This window comes from Lates calcarifer, linkage group LG6, assembly GCF_001640805.2.
Source record: "Lates calcarifer isolate ASB-BC8 linkage group LG6, TLL_Latcal_v3, whole genome shotgun sequence".
Classification (NCBI taxonomy): Eukaryota; Metazoa; Chordata; class Actinopteri; family Centropomidae; genus Lates; species Lates calcarifer.
Genome location: NC_066838.1, coordinates 1098803 through 1118239, shown reverse-complemented (window position 1 = coordinate 1118239; position 19437 = coordinate 1098803). Strand labels below are relative to the sequence as shown.

Sequence of the window (19437 nt, the reverse complement as noted above, 5' to 3'; positions counted from 1 at the left end):
TATACATTGTGTCTTTTTGTAATAAATCTGGAACTTGAGATGAAATAGAGATGTGTTGGGGTACGTGCGGTCCTGATGGCATACACTAAAGTAAGAAGATACCCTGTTAAATCATCAACCATTTACTGAAAGCTTGGCATTTTTGCTGATCAAAGTAACCAAAACACGTGAAATGTGTGCAAAAGTAAAAAAGACTTCTTTCTTTTTCCAGGTCTATATGAACTCTTGCTCAAAGACGGCTTGTTTGTTCTCTTTGCTCGGGTGTAGAATAGCTTACTTTCCAACAAACATATTTTTTCAGCTTGAGAGGTATGTTTGGAAAGAGTAAGTTTCTTGTTATGTTTTGATTTGCTGAGGACATGGGCTTTAGCTTTGCTCCGTCTCCTGCTCTGCATATAAATACTGAGTGGATATCTTGCAGCTGTTAAGTGCCCTCTTCCTCTGAGACTGCCGTCAGGTGAGTGTATACCTTTATTCTAGCATTAGTACTAGAGAAAGAATTATGAACTTTTTTAAAAGCAGTAAGATGATGAAAATTTTAGATTTAAATCATTTTTCAAAGAACTGAACTGAATATAAATGCAAAACTTTTCAAAATGCACATGATATATGGTGAGGTTTAGATTTTATTATGAGGTACACCAACTCTTTCTTTTGATTTGATTTTTTTTTTTTTTTGGTTACTTTTTTCTTTTTCTTATGTTCTCCACCCAAATAACCCAATTATGTAGTCTTCTTCAGACTGAGATCTGTCAGACTTTTTCTCAAAAACCATATTTCCTGTGGAATAACTCCCCCTCTGAATCTGAATTTTAAAGTATTTCTCTCAACGAACCTGAGAAAAGGAAGACAGAGGCAAGCAAGAGGTTCTTCATGCAGGTGATACGGTAAGCACTAAACTTACTGTTCTACATCAAAACTTCAAATCACCTAGCTGGGATCATAACAGTGATTTGCTCAGGCCAAATGAAACACCTTAGAATATGTGTAGGATTACAGCATTTTGTGTAGTGCGAGCAGCACACGGTTAGTGAGGTTGTACATTGTCAGTGTGGTCTGCGTACAGTTGATATATGTCCAAATATCTCAAGTCATGACTGTGTTAGCAAAACACACAATAGTGGTGTCATGCACAAAAGCTCATAGAGTAAAAAACACAACAGGCTTTGTTTTTTTAAAGGAACCAAAACTCTGCTTTTGATTATATTTCGGATTACAGTATGATCTTAAACCACATTCCTGTGCTTTAATAGCTCTAGCTGAATACTTTCACACACTGTGAAGCTTTTTTTAAAAATGAAGTTTAAAATATCAGCAGCAGAGATTTTGAACATTTTGACGAGTTTCTTTCACAAATTTCCCCAAAAGTATAACGTAAAGCTCTTCTCAAATGAACTGACAAAATAAAGTTGATCTGTATGCTCATTACAGTGAAATCAAATTAACATTTTTTTTTAATTGGTCTGCAAAATATCTTTTGAGACTCCTGGAATAAATGTAAACCATCCAGAAAGATGTTATGGTCACATTTGTTCTTCAGCTGTATGTCACATTGCAGTGAATGCCGGAAACAGTGGAAGGATGTGACTTTGTCAGATTATATGAGAACACTCACCAACAGCTAATTTATTCTGTGTGGGTTTCATTCAAAACATACTCATCTGCCACAGTGAATTCTGTGAAGATCAAACAATATCACATTTGATGTAATAGAATATGATTATATTTAATATTTTTATTTAAAAACATACAATGCATTTTTAAATCAACAACATCACCTCTGACTGTTGGTAAGGAGTACACAGCATACCAGCATCAGCATGGTTTTAAAACAATAAGTCCAGTTTGTCTCTGACGTCTCAGATTTGGAGGATGTAAAAAACTGATGACGGATGAGTTCTCAGCTTGGGGGTCAGCCTCCCCAGAGGGATTTGCAAGATAAACATCTTAATTTCTATAAGGTGTATTTTTTCTGACCTGCCTCTCATTTTTCTTGTTTCTCATGAATCACTGGATAATTATGAATCTTAGGTGTCTAAAAACTTTCTTTGGTTGAACTGGTCCCAGGTGGTGATGAGTGGCTGCAGGTTGGCCAGCTTTGTTTTAAGAGTCACAAGCCAGAAATATTTGGAAGCACTGGAAAACAAGGACAGTAGATGGACTTTTAATGATTCTTCTTTTTATGTCCAGTGTCAGCCTTAACCTACATATTAAAGATAAAGATAAAGTCTTACATATTTATGAACACTCCTTATTGACTTTACTCTCTTTCACTTACTGCTGTACATGGTGAAATGATAAAAACATGCTGTCCTTGTGATAGCTGCAGTACATATATTACTACTTTAAACTCTTCAGAAGTCAACATTTTAATATAACAAAAGTACACAAATCATGCAGCCATAATATATTGACATATATATGTATGTTTATCTGTATGTATGTGTGTGTGTGTGTTTGTCAGACACACACACACACACACACGTACACACACAGTCAACAGTAGCGATGGAAGGCTGATGTAATATCAGAGGGAATAGTTTTACTTCTCTACATGTACACCTCATTACAGTACATTAGATTCTTAGTGTGTTCCACTTCAACAGAAAATCAATTTTAATCAATTTTAATTTTAACAAGCATCTTGGTATTCTACAGTTAAAGGAAAATGTCAGATTAAGCGCACTTTCCATACCGAATGCACACATGCACACATGCACGCACACACGCGTGAGCACACACACACACACACAGCTTCCTTTTATAAAGATGACTCATATGTCCCCATCACCATTTACTAAAATACGGCTTTGATCTCGATGTGTCCAGGACATCAGTCATGTAGATAAAGATGATTGTAGTGTTCACTTTGTTCGGCCTCAGTGACATGTTATTGTGGAGTTTGTATGCATTGTTGTAGCTCAAGATGTTAAAGGTGTTCATAAGAACAACAGCCAGGTGTAGGAAACGCTACTCTTCTGTACACTATGTAAGTCGTCAGGAGGTTAAAGTGCTGCCATCTTCTCAGCAGGAATCAGGAAATGAGGCTGTAGAGGAAAAGAGCAGTCCAAACATTCACCTGTCTAGCTCTGGTACATTGGTAAAACACCCAAACACAACACAAAGCATTTCCTAAACAATAACTGAAAAACTTTTTAGAAAATACTCGTTTTTTTCTCTTTTCTTTTTTTTTTTTTGATTCATTCCTCTTGGTTGAAACCACAACTTGTATGTTAGCTAGATAAAAAAGGACAAATTTAGAGCATCTAAACTGAATACCCTATGCAAATCTAAAGCATTTCACACATAAGAAATTAACACTGTGTGTATGTGCTCACACGTGTGTGATGCCACATTCATATGTTTTGCATAGCTCCAATGATAGTTAAAAAGATAAATACATAAATTAGCTACACTAGCGCACATACAGCTCCATTGTCAGTATACTGGTCCACAACAATTAACAGTAAGTGGATGGATTGCTATCAAGTGTGATTTTCCTCAGGGTGAATTGTAATTGTTTTGGTGAACCTCTGACTTTTCATCTAGGGCCATCATCCAGCCAAATTTCAGTTTGTCCAGTATTTTTGGTTTATGGCCAAATACCTGCAAAACTAATGACATTGCCATCAGCCTCAGTTGTACTTCCTGTTGTGTACTAATTTGTAAATGCTAGCATGCTAACATGCTAGAGCTGTAGACTCTTGAGTCGTGTCTGGTATTTGTTATTTACAGGTCAGACAAGAATGTCAGTTTTAGCTAATCCAGTGAATGGAATACCTGATAGATTAAGGCAGAGAAATCCAGTAAATCCTGCTATTACCATTAAGCAGTACCGATCATTGTAGTACAATATTATCCAAAAAATATTACCAAAATATTACCTTATCTCTCTTAAAAGTGTGACTGTAGAAATCAGCTATGCAGTAGAAGACAAAGGGATATCCATTCCTCCTCAGTAGAAAATGATGCAAGCTCAGTTTCAAGATATGTCTGGGGTTGAGTTTAGGACCCAGGTGTGATTATAGATATAATACCAGGGTGGGGTATGCTTGAAGCAAACTAGTTTGTACGAGGAGTTGTACTGTTTGTACTGAGGGCTCCAATGAAACAAAGCCAAACTTGAACCTGGCCCATTTTTTTCTGCAATGAAACATGGTGTCACCTGGCAAGGTGTTCCATCGGTCAATCAAATACATATATTTCATGCTCTGTCCAATTTTGTTTGAATCCTTGATTTTCACTGGGGTTATTGAAGGTCATGTGAGTACCATAAGCAAAGCAGGAAATGCACAAACACCAAAAATACAATACAGTGGTAAAGCTCAAAAGAGCAGTTTGAGAAAAATATTTCAAGGTTCTAGGTTTATGTAATCACCATCCTCTCTCTTTATGTGAGAAAGCTAGTGAGTGAATGTCAAGGTTTCCTTTCTTTTTTGTTAAACTCCTGAATTGAAGCATTACAGATTAATTTTATAAAAACAGTCAAGGGAGAAACCAGTGAAGAGGTTTTTCTTTTAAGATACAGTCCAGTCAGCATGAAGTTGATAAATGCTAGAGCAGCTGATACAGCTCTGGCTGTGGTTGTGGAGTTTTTAGCTCCATTACCTCAAGATCAGAACTTGCTGATCATATTTTCTCTAGAAATGATGTTGACGTGGTGTTCATGTTTCTCTAAAGGTATGACTGCCCCATAGTAATGATCTAATGCTCTCATGGGGATATCAGATCTATCTTGAGAGAACACTAAAGGTGTGAAGACAATAACAGTCTGTACCTACTTCCTTTTCCTCCTGTCATTTGAAATCTTTTCATCTGCTGTGACGCCTCCTTGTCTGATGGTTGAGCGGGATGATGAAACTTCTCTGATAGACATGATGTACAGAAACTTGTTGCCACAAAATAAGGAGATCATTAAATTATTATTATATGGGATTACAATCCTGCTAAAGACGTGCAGATGGCATAACGTAACAGACAGTTTAAGTGACACAATGTTTTATTTTTATTACCGTGTCAGCACTTTTCAATATAGCCTGTGATTCACAGTATAATGTTGTTGTATAAATAAAGTATGAAATAAATAGAAGTATATAAGTATTTTTGTTAATACTGAGTACTTACAGGGTACAGAACTGGGAAACAGTGATACATTATAATACAGCCCTCATATCTTATTCTCACTGTGTAATCAAAAGAATTAGAATGATAATTATTAGGTTCATAATTGAACATTTAAGATTAGCTATGTTGGATTATGGATTATGCTGTGTTGGCTCTTCTCCACTTTTTACTCATAAATTACACAATATGAACAAGGTTGTTAACAGCTTTTTTCTCAAAAATTCTGTTTTTTTTTTTTTTTCCAGGACCCTAGTGAGTACAAAAATATGTAAGAGTTGAATCTATTTCTTGACACAACACCCAACAGTTACTCCCTTGTTCTGAATAATTTCTTTTTTATTCCACTGTACTTACATCGAAGTATCAGAAGCACTCGGTATTTTTTGCCACCTGATTCATACAGTGAAATTAAAGTGTAAATTGTAGGCTGTATTGGTCTGAATCAGTTTTTGGTTTGGTTTACTGACAACATCCCAGTGTATTTATACATTACAACACACTGTATCAGGCTTTGTGCTTTTTTAACACACAAGACACACAAACTGTTTGCTTTTTTCATTTCTTCTGTGTGTTTCACAGACATTAACATGACATATAAAAGGTTTTTTAAAAAGTCACAAAAGCAAAGTACAAATTCAGATTAGCCAAATTTAAACTTGGTACTTGGCACGCACATCTGCCCACAGATCAAGCACAGGCACACACTTTCTTACCAGCCTGCAGGCCTGCTTCCTGGCCTCCATAATAAAAGTACATCCTTTAAAACAATCTGATAAAACAAAAGGTTCAGAAATAAGATAAAAAGTGAACCATTTCAGTATCGCATAGTTACACATATACACACACACTATATATATATATATTTACACACACACACACACACACACACACACAATAACAGCTAACATGCCAACATTGTCTATTTCTACTTGAATAATTAACCCTTGAACACTTGGTTGGGTAATTTTAGATCGAATACCTGAAAGCAAGAATCTCCTACACAGTTCTTTCAAAGTATCAATTGGGAAGTGTGAGATATGGGAGTATGTAAATAATAAACCCACACATGATAGTAGTACCAGTATGAGGCATCTGCAACTTTCCACACTGTAATGTGGCTGATTGCAATATCCAAAGAGGAAATACTTCTTCAGACTCATTTGTGACCAACAAATGTTGACTCACAGAGATACTAACCAAATATCAATCATCACATCAAATCAGACTGAGTGTGCAGTATTGTGACTAAAGCTCTCTTCACTTGAACTCAAAACAGACACAAAGACTTTGATGGGCTTTGTCTATAGGGGAGACAAAGTCAAGAAGGAAAGCCAGAATGAGAGATGACAGTGAGAAGCCACAAATGTTGAATGCTCTCACTTTCTACTGAATTCCTGTTTCTGTGGGTGTGCATTTGCAGAACACATATGGTATTGGCTGTATGGTTTATTGTCTAGATGCATGCTTCCCTACAGCTTTAAAGAAATCTTTGATGTGACGGTGAGATAGCTGAAAGAAAGGGCCCCACACTAACACTTGACACGCCACCTTATTTACATGATGATAGAGATATGTCATAAGCTTTCATAGGAGTCTCTGAGATTAAGCATCATAGCTGGATGCTTTTGAAACACAGGAAAAGATGAAGCCAAAGACCTTGAACAAGATATCATGTCTTGGAAATTCGAAACTATCCACGGTGCGGCATAGTCAGACTGTCATGTCATAGAAAGTGAAAATGACTGAATGAACTTAGCTGATTGAACAACTAGTAAAAGGTGCAGAACCGGGGAGCAAAGCTAAGGACTTGCAGTATCTCCTTGAAAAACCATGTATATATTTCTTTCATTACTTCACTCTCTTAATTTGCTTAGAAATGTTTATTGCTCTCATTCTGCAAGTGAGATGTTCAGTTGGAGCTCAGTCTTGTGTCTGTGTATTCAACCCTCTCCAAGAAATATGCATTTAGTTAAGGATGACGGAAGATCCTGGTTGGTTTGATACAGCAAAAGTAAAGGATACGTGATAAGTCTGGTGTCTTTCAAGCTGGGCCTTATTTCCCCATGATTTGGTGTGTGAATGGTTGATAGGGACAAAAACCCTACGAATCAGTGCAGTATTAAGCAAAAGCAATGTACCAGAACACCATAAACAGCTGTTTCAGTCTAATCAGACTGGGCAACTGTCCATGTCAAAGTACATCCACTAAGATGCTTGTTTTGCCACTGACAGCCCTGATTGTTGTAAGCCTGTGAATATTCTCATTCATCCAGGTCATAGTTATCTCAAGGAAAGTTTTAATCGAAAGCAACTGGACTTAGTTGTAGTCTAGAAGACGTTTCACCTCTCATCCAAGCCAGTCCAGTTGGACCAGTCCCAGCCTGGTCAGCTGCAAACACGAACTGATGAAGCCTCTTGGATGAGAGGTGAAACGTCTTCTAGACTACAACTAAGTCCAGTTGCTTTCGATTAAAACTTTCCTTGAGAGCCCTGATTGTTATTCTAAGTGTCTAACAACAGTATGGATGGGACTCCTATGGAGTCAGACCTTTTTATTAAAGAGTATGATCCTTTATGTTTAACCAGAAACATCACTATATATATATATATATATATATATATATATATATATATATATATATATATATATATATATTTATCTACCAGCCTTCACTGACAAAAACAGAAATTTTACCAAACAGTTTTTACCATGGACAGGAATGATTTACACTGAAAAAGTTATATGACAAGTTTCTAGAAATGTTTTGATGTTTTTTTGCTGCAGCTGACATGAACTCAAGCTGACCAGAATCTTTGTTCTTTGTGAAGAAGGATTACAAATTTTTAAATGTACAAAGTGTGAAACTGCCTGATGGCCAAAAGATAAAACATCACTTTAAGAATGAAGAGTTCGACAGCTTTGTGCAACTGATAAAGCTGGGTGTCACATAGTGAAGTACTACTACAGGAAAGAGCATCTGATACAATCCAGGCATCTTAGACAAACAAGTCCCAGTGGTTGCAGGTGACACATACCACTGTGCCGCACAAAAGTAGAGCAAGTTTGTGTGTGTGTGTGTGTGTGTGTGTGTGTGTGTGTGTGTGTGTGTGTGTTTGTGTGTGTGTGCGGTTGTGTGTCAGTGCACCTGCTGTGTGAACAACCACAGCCTTTCTGGCAGAAGGTTTGGTACCAAAAAAGCCTTCACATTTAATGTTTTGAAGACTGTAATACATGGCTGCAGTGACTGCTGGATGCTCTGATATAGTGTTCTAACTCACTTATCATGTCTGGAAGGCTACAGCTTCCATGTACTGAGAAAACAAACACTTAAAACAAAATTGCCATTGAGAAGAAATACATGCATTGAGAAAACTAGCAAGATTTGTGCTCTTGAATAGTGTTCATAAATTACTGATTTGTGCTCTTGATTTACCTCATTTAGACTCTCTCTTAATAAGTGTCTATCACGTAATAATTTGTATATGCTAATTAATGAATATTTGGATATGGAGCTTACTGATAGCAGCTAATGCCTGCCAGCATTACTTGAAACAACATAACATCACTAACCGTATCTGTATACTGTAACTGTATAGAACTGTATAGAGTGTTAAGGGAGGGGACAAGGACAAATGTAATTAACAATATTGATATGCAGGACTGAATAGTAGTATTTGTAGACATGTCAATACCAAAACACAGCTGTTAGCCTGCTCTTAGCCTGCTGCTAACAGGTTGCTGACTACTCCTTCCCAACTGACTTCTATAGACATAACAGCTTCAGTTCTTACTGTGACAGTAACAGCGTTGTTTGAGTGTTAACAGCAGGTTGTTCAGACTGTTAGACCATGAACAATCTGACATAAATGTGGGAATGTTTTTAAATACTTGTTATCCTAGAAGCTGATCATAAATCTTTAAAGCAGTGAATGTTGCTTGTGTTCCTGTGGAATAGAAGTGTGTTTTTTCCTCCAGAAATATAGCAAAGCAATGCCTCTCCTGTCACTGCAGAGATGCCAGAAACATCCAGTGAGAGTGTGAGATGTGGACAGCACCAAGCTCAACCACAACATGTCAAGATCAAACAGCTGGAGGAGTCACGGACCCCTCCTCCTGTTCTTTCTCAGACCAGGGATGTGGTATCACCCCCTGTATCAGGAAGTCAGGTATGTAACAAATGACATCATTCAACTATGGTGGAACAAACTTAACCACTTCCTAAACACAGATACATGATGTATTTTCCTCAGTCGAAGGCGGTGGTGGAAGAAGTGTTCAAATTCTCAGGGTGCTCAGCCACTCATTACATAGAATGTTCCTTTAAAAGTTACACATTATTATGTGTAATTTTACTGGATTGCTGTTATTCAAAAATGATTTAATTATTATTAATGTTAGCAGCATTTAATGGTCTAGATTATCACTGTAGAACTACAGCAATTCTATTTCAAATTTTATAAACTGTTGAGTAGTTTGTTTTTCTAACAATGTTAATATCATATAGTCCAGATGATATGTGCCAGAATTGAGGTGAAATGTTCACTTTTTCATAAAAGCATAATACTTGGTGCACTTGTACAATTTTGTGAATCCAAAACTCCAAAAATCCATCAGAAAAACACCTCATAGCAGCCATGACAGCCATTTTACTGTCCACCATAGGTTTTACATCATATCTCCTAAACCATCATCCATACAGTATCATGTTCTGTTGCACCTGACAGTCACATACTTGTCTCTCATGTTAGTCATGGGCTGCTTTGCCTTAAAAAAAAAAAAAAAAAAACATTATTTAGCATCTAACTTCATGTCAGGACATTCCCTCTTTTTGTCTGTCACAGTCCAGTTCTGCTATTTTCTCTGTTTTGTAATTGTGTTGGGTCCTCTAATACAGTTTAATATAACTCTACTGATGCTGCATAGTCTGTCATATTTTTGTTTTTCCAACATTTAACATTTAGTAAAATTACTGAATGAAACCTTCCCACAAACAGAGCAGAGCAGGTAGCCTTATATGTATATAGGTTCATGATTAAATCTCATAAATGTGCACTTTTTGAAACAAGTTTGAAACAATTGAATGAACAAGTCTAATAGAAACAAGAAATAGATGTTAATGATAACAATACAAAAATGGTCTTGCATGAGACCCATTGACTTCATTTTAATTTGACACATCATCCACATGTGTTTAACACTGGTGATTTTCCTCCCAGTGTTGGACCAGTATGGAAGGCATAAGGCAGAAGCAACAGAGACCATCAGTGCTGCGTCAAGTTTCCCAAAGCGCCTCGAGAAGACAACACGGTAAGCAGATACTTAAGTTACCTCAGCTCCACACCAGCACAATCATCATTCATGACAATCATTTTATGTGTGCTGGCTTTTTTTTAAGGTATTTTCCAATGTGCACAAACCAAGTTAGCTTTAATATAAAGTAAGCAACTGGGCTTTAGAGACACAGTCATTCTTGCATTGTTACTTGATGGTATTTCTGTTTTCTTACCTGAGTAGATGCAGTAGAGCATTAGCAGTGACAGCATATTTGATGCATGTATTTCCAGCAGGTCAAAAGCTTACACCAATGCTTTCTTTCCATAGTGCATTCAGGAAATATTGAAGCCACCTCCAGTTGCAAGGAAGAAGTGGATGCAGGAAATCTTTCTCAGTCCTCATCACTGCAGATGGGCTCCTCTCTCAGGCAAAGCCATCACTTGCTCCCTCTGAGGAGAGACAACCCAAAGCAGAGCTCCATGGAGGCCAGACTTCATGATGGGTGACTGTCACATTCTCACATCAACATTTACAATGAATGATAAATTACGCAAAATGACTCAATGCATCAAATATATATGCATACTGGAAATAAAATTACCTTATTTGGCTTGGGTAAGTAAATGGAGATTCCATTGTGGTTGTGGAACAGTGGACCAGTCTGGAGGGGTCGTATGAGTTTTTCCATCCAGTCAACATGTATATTGTGGACTTGGAAAGGGCTTATGACCATGCCCCCTATTGTTTCGGTGACTGAGGTCAATCAAGGGTGGTTCTGTGGTGCTAGAGAGGCAGAGATGAAAGCCAGTAACTGCACTCTCTCTGCTGGAAAATTGTTTATTGTAACTGCCCCAACTTAAACAGTTCAAGTACCCAGACATCTTGTTCATGAATGGGAGGACGATGGATTGTTAGGTTGACAGGTGGATTGGTGCCTTGCTATTCTCATTGTACTGCAGCCAGTTGAGGTGCCTCCTAGATGCCTCACTTTTGAGGTTTTCCAGGCATGTCCAACAATAAATTGTTAAAGTTAACTGAAATGCCATAAATAAGTCCTCATTGCATAGGACACCTGTGTACAGACAACTAAGTGCAGCAGGTTAAAGCTGAAGCTAGAAGTACTTCAAACCTGGCTAACGGGGAGGTTTGTTTCCAACCTGTCTGATCATCTAAAAGCTCTTGTTTCTTGCCCCAACTGACCTAATATTATCAATGCTGCCAAATTCCCAGAGCACAGTAATTAACTGTGTGTGCAATGTTACCATAACTGATATTTGTTGACTGTGGGTCAGAGACAAGATGCAACCAGCAGACACACAAAAATGTTGTTATTCTGACAGCTAGAGGTTTCTTGTCAAGAAAACAAAAGGTCACTTTTAAGTTTCCAAAAATAAATAAAAAATAAATAAATAAATCTCACACTGTGGAGGAAATTCATATTGACAACTTGTAACAAGACTGAGTCCCTCATATAAAACCCAATCTTTGTGTCAGTAGGTAATCTGTTTGAACTCAGATTGAGAGATATGCAGCACGCTTAATGAATCTACAGTGAGACTGATTTATTGCACATTCTAAAAAAGTTCTATATCTACAGTTATATGTGAGGTTATTCAAGCACATGATAAATTGAGAACTCCTTAACCACGGCAGCTGAGTTCAAGAGCAGGATAAGGAGACACAGTAGTTTAGCCTTAGTCAGTTGCTACTTTTCCAAATTGCAGTTGCTAATTCTTAACAGCCAACTTCTGCAATGGCTGTGCAGTTTTTACTGTAGAGGGTAAAACATTTTTCATTGTACAAGTATTTTTCAGCTGCTCAGCTTCAACCACACTTGTGCTTGAGAGTACTTTCAGTTATATCACAGGTACATTACATCACTGAAACATTTCTGTTCCCACCAGCATCCCTGAGGGGACCAGTGCTCTGTTTGTGAGTGGTCTCTGCCGCTGGCCTGGATGTGATGCAGTATCTAAAGATTTTCCTAGCTTCTTAAAGTAAGTAGAGTGCTGAATACAATATTCACTGAATCAAGAGTTGTAGCATTTTTAGGAATGGTTGTTTTTCACCTTCAATTGGTAAAGAATACTGATGAACCACTCTTAGATCAACATTGTAACTCTAAAATACTTTAATTATTATTATTATTATTATTAATATTTATCTCTGTAAAGGAACATTTTGAGGAAATATGCTTTTCCATCTTACCCAGATTCATTTGAGATCAACAGTACTCAGTGCAGTGCTCAATCCTGGCAGCACTATGCACCGGACACTATGAAGACAGAACATTTTAGATGCCATGTTGTTAGGAAGCACTTAATCTTTAATGGACCTAGGTCAACATTTTCCCTCAGTCAATGTTTATGAGTTTTTCAATGATTCCATTTGAAGATCCAATGACAGCACAAAGCATCTCAGAAGTTTAATTTCTATGAATATATATAATAATCATAGTGGAATAATAATAATAATAGATAATAAATAGCAATTACAATGTATTATGTAAATAAGGATGAAATAATTGGAAACTGACTGAAATGGAAACAAATTAGATAAAAATGACCCTATTTTTAATTATACTGCATTGGCTAATGTCTTGTTCTTCTTCTTCTTATCATATTATTGTTATCATTATTATTATTATTATTATTATTATTATTAGTAGTAGTAGTAGTAGTAGTAGTAGTGGTAGTGGTAGTAGTATAACAGAAACTGTCGGCATACTGGGCTCTATTTCTGTACTGCTGTCATAACACTAAACAGACCTCTGCTACTCTCTCCAAGTTTAATAAAATGATTTTATCCTTAAATTTGTGAGCAGGAGTAAAAGTGAAGGACTTTCATGTTTATCTTTGACTTAAGTCCAGTATTTGACTTTCAGCAGTTTGATAAATACAGGCCCATAACCACAATTGCAGATGGGACAAAACTACTTGTGCCTTTTTCTAAGTGTCCAGTTCATGTGACTGGATGGAAATAGAGTGAAAAATGCTGACTTGATATAATATAACAACAGGTTACGTTTATACTTCATAGAGATGGCTGGTCAATATTAGGGCTAAGGTTGGCCTCTGGTTAAGTTAAGGAAACACAGAAATCGAGGGGGAAAAGACTTGCAGTAAAGTGCAAAACCTGTCTCTGTTCTGGACACAAAGATTAGGCCTTCTTGTCTGATTTTGGGTTTCATAGAAAACAGGTGTGTTTACAAAAATGCTGGCCTTTATAACCTTGTCCTGTTTTGTCTTACAGACATCTCCATTCTGAACACAGTCATGGTGACAGAAGCATTGCACAGTGGAGGGTCCAGCAGGATATTGTTCAGTGCATGGAGGGTCAGGTGGGAATCACAGAAACCTAAAGGGTCTACAACTACACATACATGTGCTTGTGAAAAAAAGCATATGTGCCCTTCAACTAAGACTTGAGTTTAACCTTAACTGTAAAGTAGTTGCTACATGCACACATTGAAGAAATACTCCAGTAAAAATAGTGGATCTAAAATCTTTGGTACAGATCATTTTGCTGAAGATAATCTGGGCAGCACTGGCCTTTAAAATGATAAAACATATTTTGCTAAAATGTCATATTTATAGCAATAAACTACTCCAACAGATGACCTATAGGGTTGTTTTTTTTAGGATATTCATTATCCTAACTACAGTAATGCACTGTTGATCTGAAGCTAGTTCAACAATAACTATTGCTAACTTTAACAAACTCTTTGTGAGTCTTGAGTCATGAGATCAGTTATTTAAGCAAAATTTGAGGTAAATTTAATTTCTCTTTTTTTCAGCTCATCCTGGAAAAACAGAAACTCATTGCGATGCAACGTCATCTGCACCTCTCTGAACACAAATACACTGATTTGGTATGTTGTTTCTAATTGCTTTTGACTGTCACTGGTGTATTCAGCTTGATTTGCTCAAGTAACTGATTTACAATCATTACATGCAGAAGGCAGCTTCTGAGTGGCCGTACAGCCTTCCCCTGTTCCTGCCACAGCCTCAGGTGGCAGATGGAGACAGAGTGCAACAATGGTGCATTAAACATCTGGAGGAGTTGTCCCAGCATGGCTACAGAGCTACTGGTTCTGCTAACCTTCTGCCAGGTGACACAGTTAAAATTTTATTAATGACAAAATATCAGAGTAACAACAAAATCAATTCAACTCAATGCTCATTGCTCCCAGGTTCTTTTGTTTTATTTAGTTTCAGTCATTCTTCAGTAAGTCATTGATAAATCACTGATTTTTTACCTTAGCTTTGTTTGATAACACAAACTCTGAGAAAAAAGAAATCCATTAACATTCAAAGAACACTGTGCGACAGCCACAGAAAGATGTTGATTTTATTCTGTTATTTTGTTGGCCTCAGTCTTAGTGTTGGACTGGATTATTAGACTCGTATAGTCAGTGTTTATAATAGGATGTACACTACCATTTAAATACACTGACTTATTAAGTACCTGTGGGACCTGCCTAATATAACATAGGTCCCCCTCATACTGCCAAAACAGCTCTGACCTGTTGGGGCTTGGACATGGCATCTCTGAAGGTCTCCACTGGGACATTGGCAGCAGATCCTTTGGGTCCTGTAGGTTGCGGGATGGGGCCTCCATGGATCTGACTTGTTCTAGATCATCCCACAGATGCTGGGTCAGATTGGGATCTGGGGAGTCTGGAGGCCAGGTCAACACCTTGTTCCTGGAGACTATTTTTGAGCAGTTTTTGTGGTGTTGTGGGAACATTATCCTGCTGGGAGAGGCCCCTGACATTGGGGAGTGTTGTTGCCATTGGTGGGGTGTGTGTTTGGTTTGTGACAATATTTAGGTGGGTGGTACGTGACAAAGTAACATCCAAATGAATGTCAGGACCAAAGGTTCCTCAGCAGAACATTGTGTTGTAATGAGATGACTGATGTTATTCACTTCATCCACCAGTGGTCATGATGTTATGGCTGCTTGGTGTTTAACTTGATATTAAGACTTATCCAATAGTTTGAGGAACTTTTTTTTAATAGAAACTAAACTAAACTAAACTGTCTCTTAAGTTAAAAGATGTTTTTTTTTTAAACTATAATTACCAAAGCCTTAGGAAAATTTGATGTCTTTAATTAAAATTGCAACTCATGAAAACTTTGAAAAGATCCTTGTTGTTATTATTTGGGCATTAAGGACTCTTATAAAAACCAGGATTTGTGCAGTAATCTAATCAGTTTCTGTAATGTCAATCTTTAAATTGGAATAAGTTATAATGTAATTTTCATATTTTAAAACATATTCTGTACTTCAGAATATGTTGCTAAAGTTACCTAACAACACACTATGGTATTTAGTGACAGATAGCTCAGAGAAACAGATGAATAACCACAATAATCCCAATCATATATGTTTCATGACATGAATTGATGACATACCATTATTGTTATTGTACAGATTTGGTCCCCAGTATTGAATGTTACAAGTACAACAACATCAGGCCTCCGTACACCTATGCCTACTTGATAAGATGGGTGAGTTTCTTTCAAACATGTCTAATATAAGATGTTCAGGTTATTTGTCTTATTTATGATTATTGTGCTTTGACATTCACTGTTATGAGTTATAAGGTTATAAGGTTAAAGTTAAGTTTTAGAACTTTTCTGAAGGGTTAAGACCAATGTTCCCCCTAATTTTTCATGTGTCTGCGCATACACACAAACTCCCTGAGAATTCCTTGGATCACTGTGAGCAACATCAGACGTGCACACTGTCACACACGGTAATTTTATGCGCTACGTTTTGCTGTGCGCGGAGAAAGCGGGAGCAGTGCGCGATTGCGCAGGCGCGCAGCTTAGAGGGAACATTGGTTAAGACTTGGTTTTAAGGTTTGAGTTACAATTACGTTAAGGTTAGGGTGAGGGTTAGGGTTAGGCAAGTAATAGACAAGATATAAACTGTTGCAGTGGTGGCTAATTGGTCAGTACAGTGGATAACATTCTGTCATAACGTGTCCCTGTGTGTTCTTCTGACTTTTTGCAGTCTATCCTGGAGTCTCCACATAAACAGCGCACTCTTAATGAGATATACAACTGGTTTACAACCATGTTCTTCTACTTCAGACACAACACTGCAACCTGGAAGGTTTGGACTACTTGGATTACACATCCACTCTGATACCTGCAGAATTTATATGCGTTTTTTTTAATCATCTATGTAAAAAAAAAGCAACTGCCATTTCCAGCTTCTACCACAGCTTCCATTGCAACTGAAAATGAAATTAGGACAGATAGGTAATTTGCTATTGATAGGTTAGATCAAAACAAAATAACACACATTTTTCACGTGTAAGTCATCTAACATTAACATGACAGACTGAATGGGTGAAGTGAAACAAAATGGCACTTTATTGTGGCAATACTGCAATTACACCATATGGAATGATTTGCAAACATTAACATGAACTTAAAGCAGTTGACTGCTGAGCTGGCTGCGTGAGATACAGCTACTACAACAGTAGTTCAGAAACTGGTAAACATGGTAACTCCCATATGACTTGAATGCTGTTAAATGCCATTGTCTTGCTGCATTTTGGTTTAGTAACATGTATAAATAATAGTAATATTATAGAACAAATCAAAAAACAACAAAGAAAAAAAACTCAGATGCAGTTTCCATCAGAACAGACCACATTTTACCTTGCTTCTATGACAACAGAATTTTCCTGCTTTATTTAGAATGCAGTGCGTCACAATCTCAGCCTTCACAAGTGCTTTGTACGAGTGGAGGGAGGAAAGGGAGCTGTGTGGACGGTGGATGAAACGGAGTACCAGAGGAGGAAGGGGCAGAAGTATCACAGGTACAAACATCCTGACAAATACAACCTGCTCTCAGCTCTGTTGAACTCTGCCAAGTGCTTTTCACGTGCAGATATTTTGACCTTGAAGTGTTAAATATGATTCATTTTGATTAATTTCTGTTTCAAGAGGAAGGCACTGAAATGATTTTCCAGGACAGAAAGAAAATGAAGAGGTGGGAAAGAAAAAAAAACTAAGCGGTAAAAGAGGGTAGAAGAGGAAAGGAGGAAATAGAGGAAGAAAGTAGGGAGAAAGAAGGGGGTAAAGAACTTGAATTCTTGAAATTGAAATTTAAAATTCAATTCCATTTCAGGTTCAGCAGATTATAATTCAGCATCAAATATGTGTCCATAGTTGATAGAAATAAAATGAGCAGCTGAAGTGAGAGTACAGAGTACATTTAGCAAATGTGTGTGTGTGTGCGTCCGTGTGCACATGCGTATGTGTGTGCATGCCACACTAACTGTGTGTGTTTTCAGGGACTGTCCTGTCAAGTGGCTCACATCCTACTCCCATTACTGTCCGGAGGACCCCTGAATACCAGCAGATGGCAGCACTGAGCTGCTGGAGTCATATCCATGTGTAGTGGTAATTTGAGCTGCATTAAGAATTGATTAAATCTGTTGACATGTCTGTTTGTATTTTGTTTTATTTTTATATGTTAAACATGGTTAAACAAGCCAGCATTGTTTATTTTGTACACACAGTCTTTGTGCTCACTGATTTCTAATTGAAAAGAAATGTTGCAAAATAAATGAAGCCAATCTTTGTGGCTGTTTTGTGTTCAGTCTGAATTTACCCATTCATGAATGCTAGTTCCCTTCAGTCAGTAGGTCAGGGGTCAGACATATCTTGTTCAAGTCGTTCACATCATCCTACATAAACTGTCTGTGCACTAAACAGAAAACATCCCACTAACTTTCATTTGCTCCTTTTAGATCTTGACTTTCACAAAAACAAATTGAAAATGGGTCATTAACCTCCTAAACTCTCAGTTTTTTCCCTTTCCCACACAACAACAACTCATGTGAAAACTTCAAAGGCAAATACATATTATTACCATACAGTGTTCTATGGTGTGATTAGTAATACTGAGACAAAACACTGTTTGCATTAGAAGTGTGGTTTATGGAGTCACAGAAGAAGCTATCATGCAAATATCTTTCAAGTATCAGTCTGGTGATATTTTGTTAACAAAGACCAAAACCAACAACGTTAGTGGAACAATGTGTCTGTGTGTCTGCCCTGTCTGTGTCAGTATAAATGAGCTGTGCCCCAGTATGAATGCCACGATTAATTCTCAACAACAATAAATATTTATCATTGCATTAATTCAGATAATTACGGCATATTGACAGGAAAATAATAGATGTATTTCTACTCAAAAGTGTAGCAAGAGTATTACTCCAAATAGAAGCTGGTGGGCTACACCTGCGTCGGTGCATGACACTCAGCACAGTTTGAGGTCTCCCTGACTGTGGCCACAGACACATGTTGGTCTAAAACCATCGTCATGTTTTCTCAGTTTAGCTGGTTTGGGCTTAGCATCAACTTGATGAGGTGGATGGACTTTAAATATGTATCCATCATTGCTAGCTAGATATGCTAATCAGCAGCAGTAGCCGTGCGCCAGGTCCTCCTGAGCAAAGGGAGTGATGCAATCAAAAGTTTTTATTGGCCCAAAGATAATGTGTTATTGGCTCGGTATGTTCGTTTTATTGGTGCAGTGGTCCTCATATGTAGTTAGATACTTTTTTAGTGATATGCTATAACTTTATTAATTTATTGCTAATTATTTCGCGGACCCCTTATGGCTTGCGGACCTCCGGGGGTCCGGGAACCCCAGTTTGAGAATCGCAGAGTTAAAGGATCCGCTCCGTTTGTCATTTATTTTAGGCCTCAAGACAGATTTCTTTTAACTTGGCAACACAGGGCTGAAATCTAATTAGATTAAAGCTCTAGAATAAACAGACTGAATTGGAAGCAGTACAACCAGAAGGAAAGCTATGACACAAAGAGAACGGTCTGTGTACATATAACAGCCCTCGGAGCCCTCTAAGTTGTTTTTTGTTTCTCTAAGGGACATGGGGGGCAAAAATAATGGGTGGAGAAAATTTTTTTTTTGCGAGATTTCACAAAGGTTTTGCAAGATCTCTCAAAAATTAGTCTTTTTGGGGTGGGAAAAAAAGACCAAAAATCTCG

The 19437-nt window shown here is 37.4% G+C and overlaps 1 protein-coding gene across 2 annotated transcripts; it reads left to right on the top strand.

Moving 5' to 3' along the window:
• The first annotated feature begins 387 nt into the window (after positions 1–387).
• foxp3b (forkhead box P3b) lies at positions 388–18022 on the top strand. 2 transcript variants are annotated; one of them, XM_018701540.2, is made up of 13 exons: positions 388–457; positions 819–887; positions 9137–9291; positions 10342–10432; positions 10727–10901; positions 12304–12396; positions 13652–13739; positions 14196–14270; positions 14357–14510; positions 15836–15912; positions 16421–16522; positions 17116–17237; positions 17715–18022. In XM_018701540.2, exons 3-13 carry the CDS (start codon positions 9139–9141, stop codon positions 17770–17772), a joined length of 1188 nt encoding a protein of 395 aa, XP_018557056.1. In that variant the 5' UTR covers positions 388–457; positions 819–887; positions 9137–9138; the 3' UTR covers positions 17773–18022. The 2 variants fall into 2 exon arrangements, with proteins under 2 accessions (XP_018557056.1, XP_018557057.1); XM_018701541.2 differs by having other exon boundaries at positions 390–457; positions 9101–9291.
• Positions 18023–19437: the final 1415 nt, after the last annotated feature.

What these genes read in the sequence shown, in the direction of transcription:
- foxp3b (XM_018701540.2), top strand. Translation starts at nt 9,139, where the DNA reads ATGCCAGAAACATCCAGTGAGAGTGTGAGATGTGGACAGCACCAAGCT. An exon ending in CGCCTCGAGAAGACAACACG is followed by an intron (nt 10,433 to 10,726) that starts GTAAGCAGATAC and finishes TTCTTTCCATAG; the next exon opens with TGCATTCAGGAAATATTGAA. An exon ending in GAGGCCAGACTTCATGATGG is followed by an intron (nt 10,902 to 12,303) that starts GTGACTGTCACA and finishes TGTTCCCACCAG; the next exon opens with CATCCCTGAGGGGACCAGTG.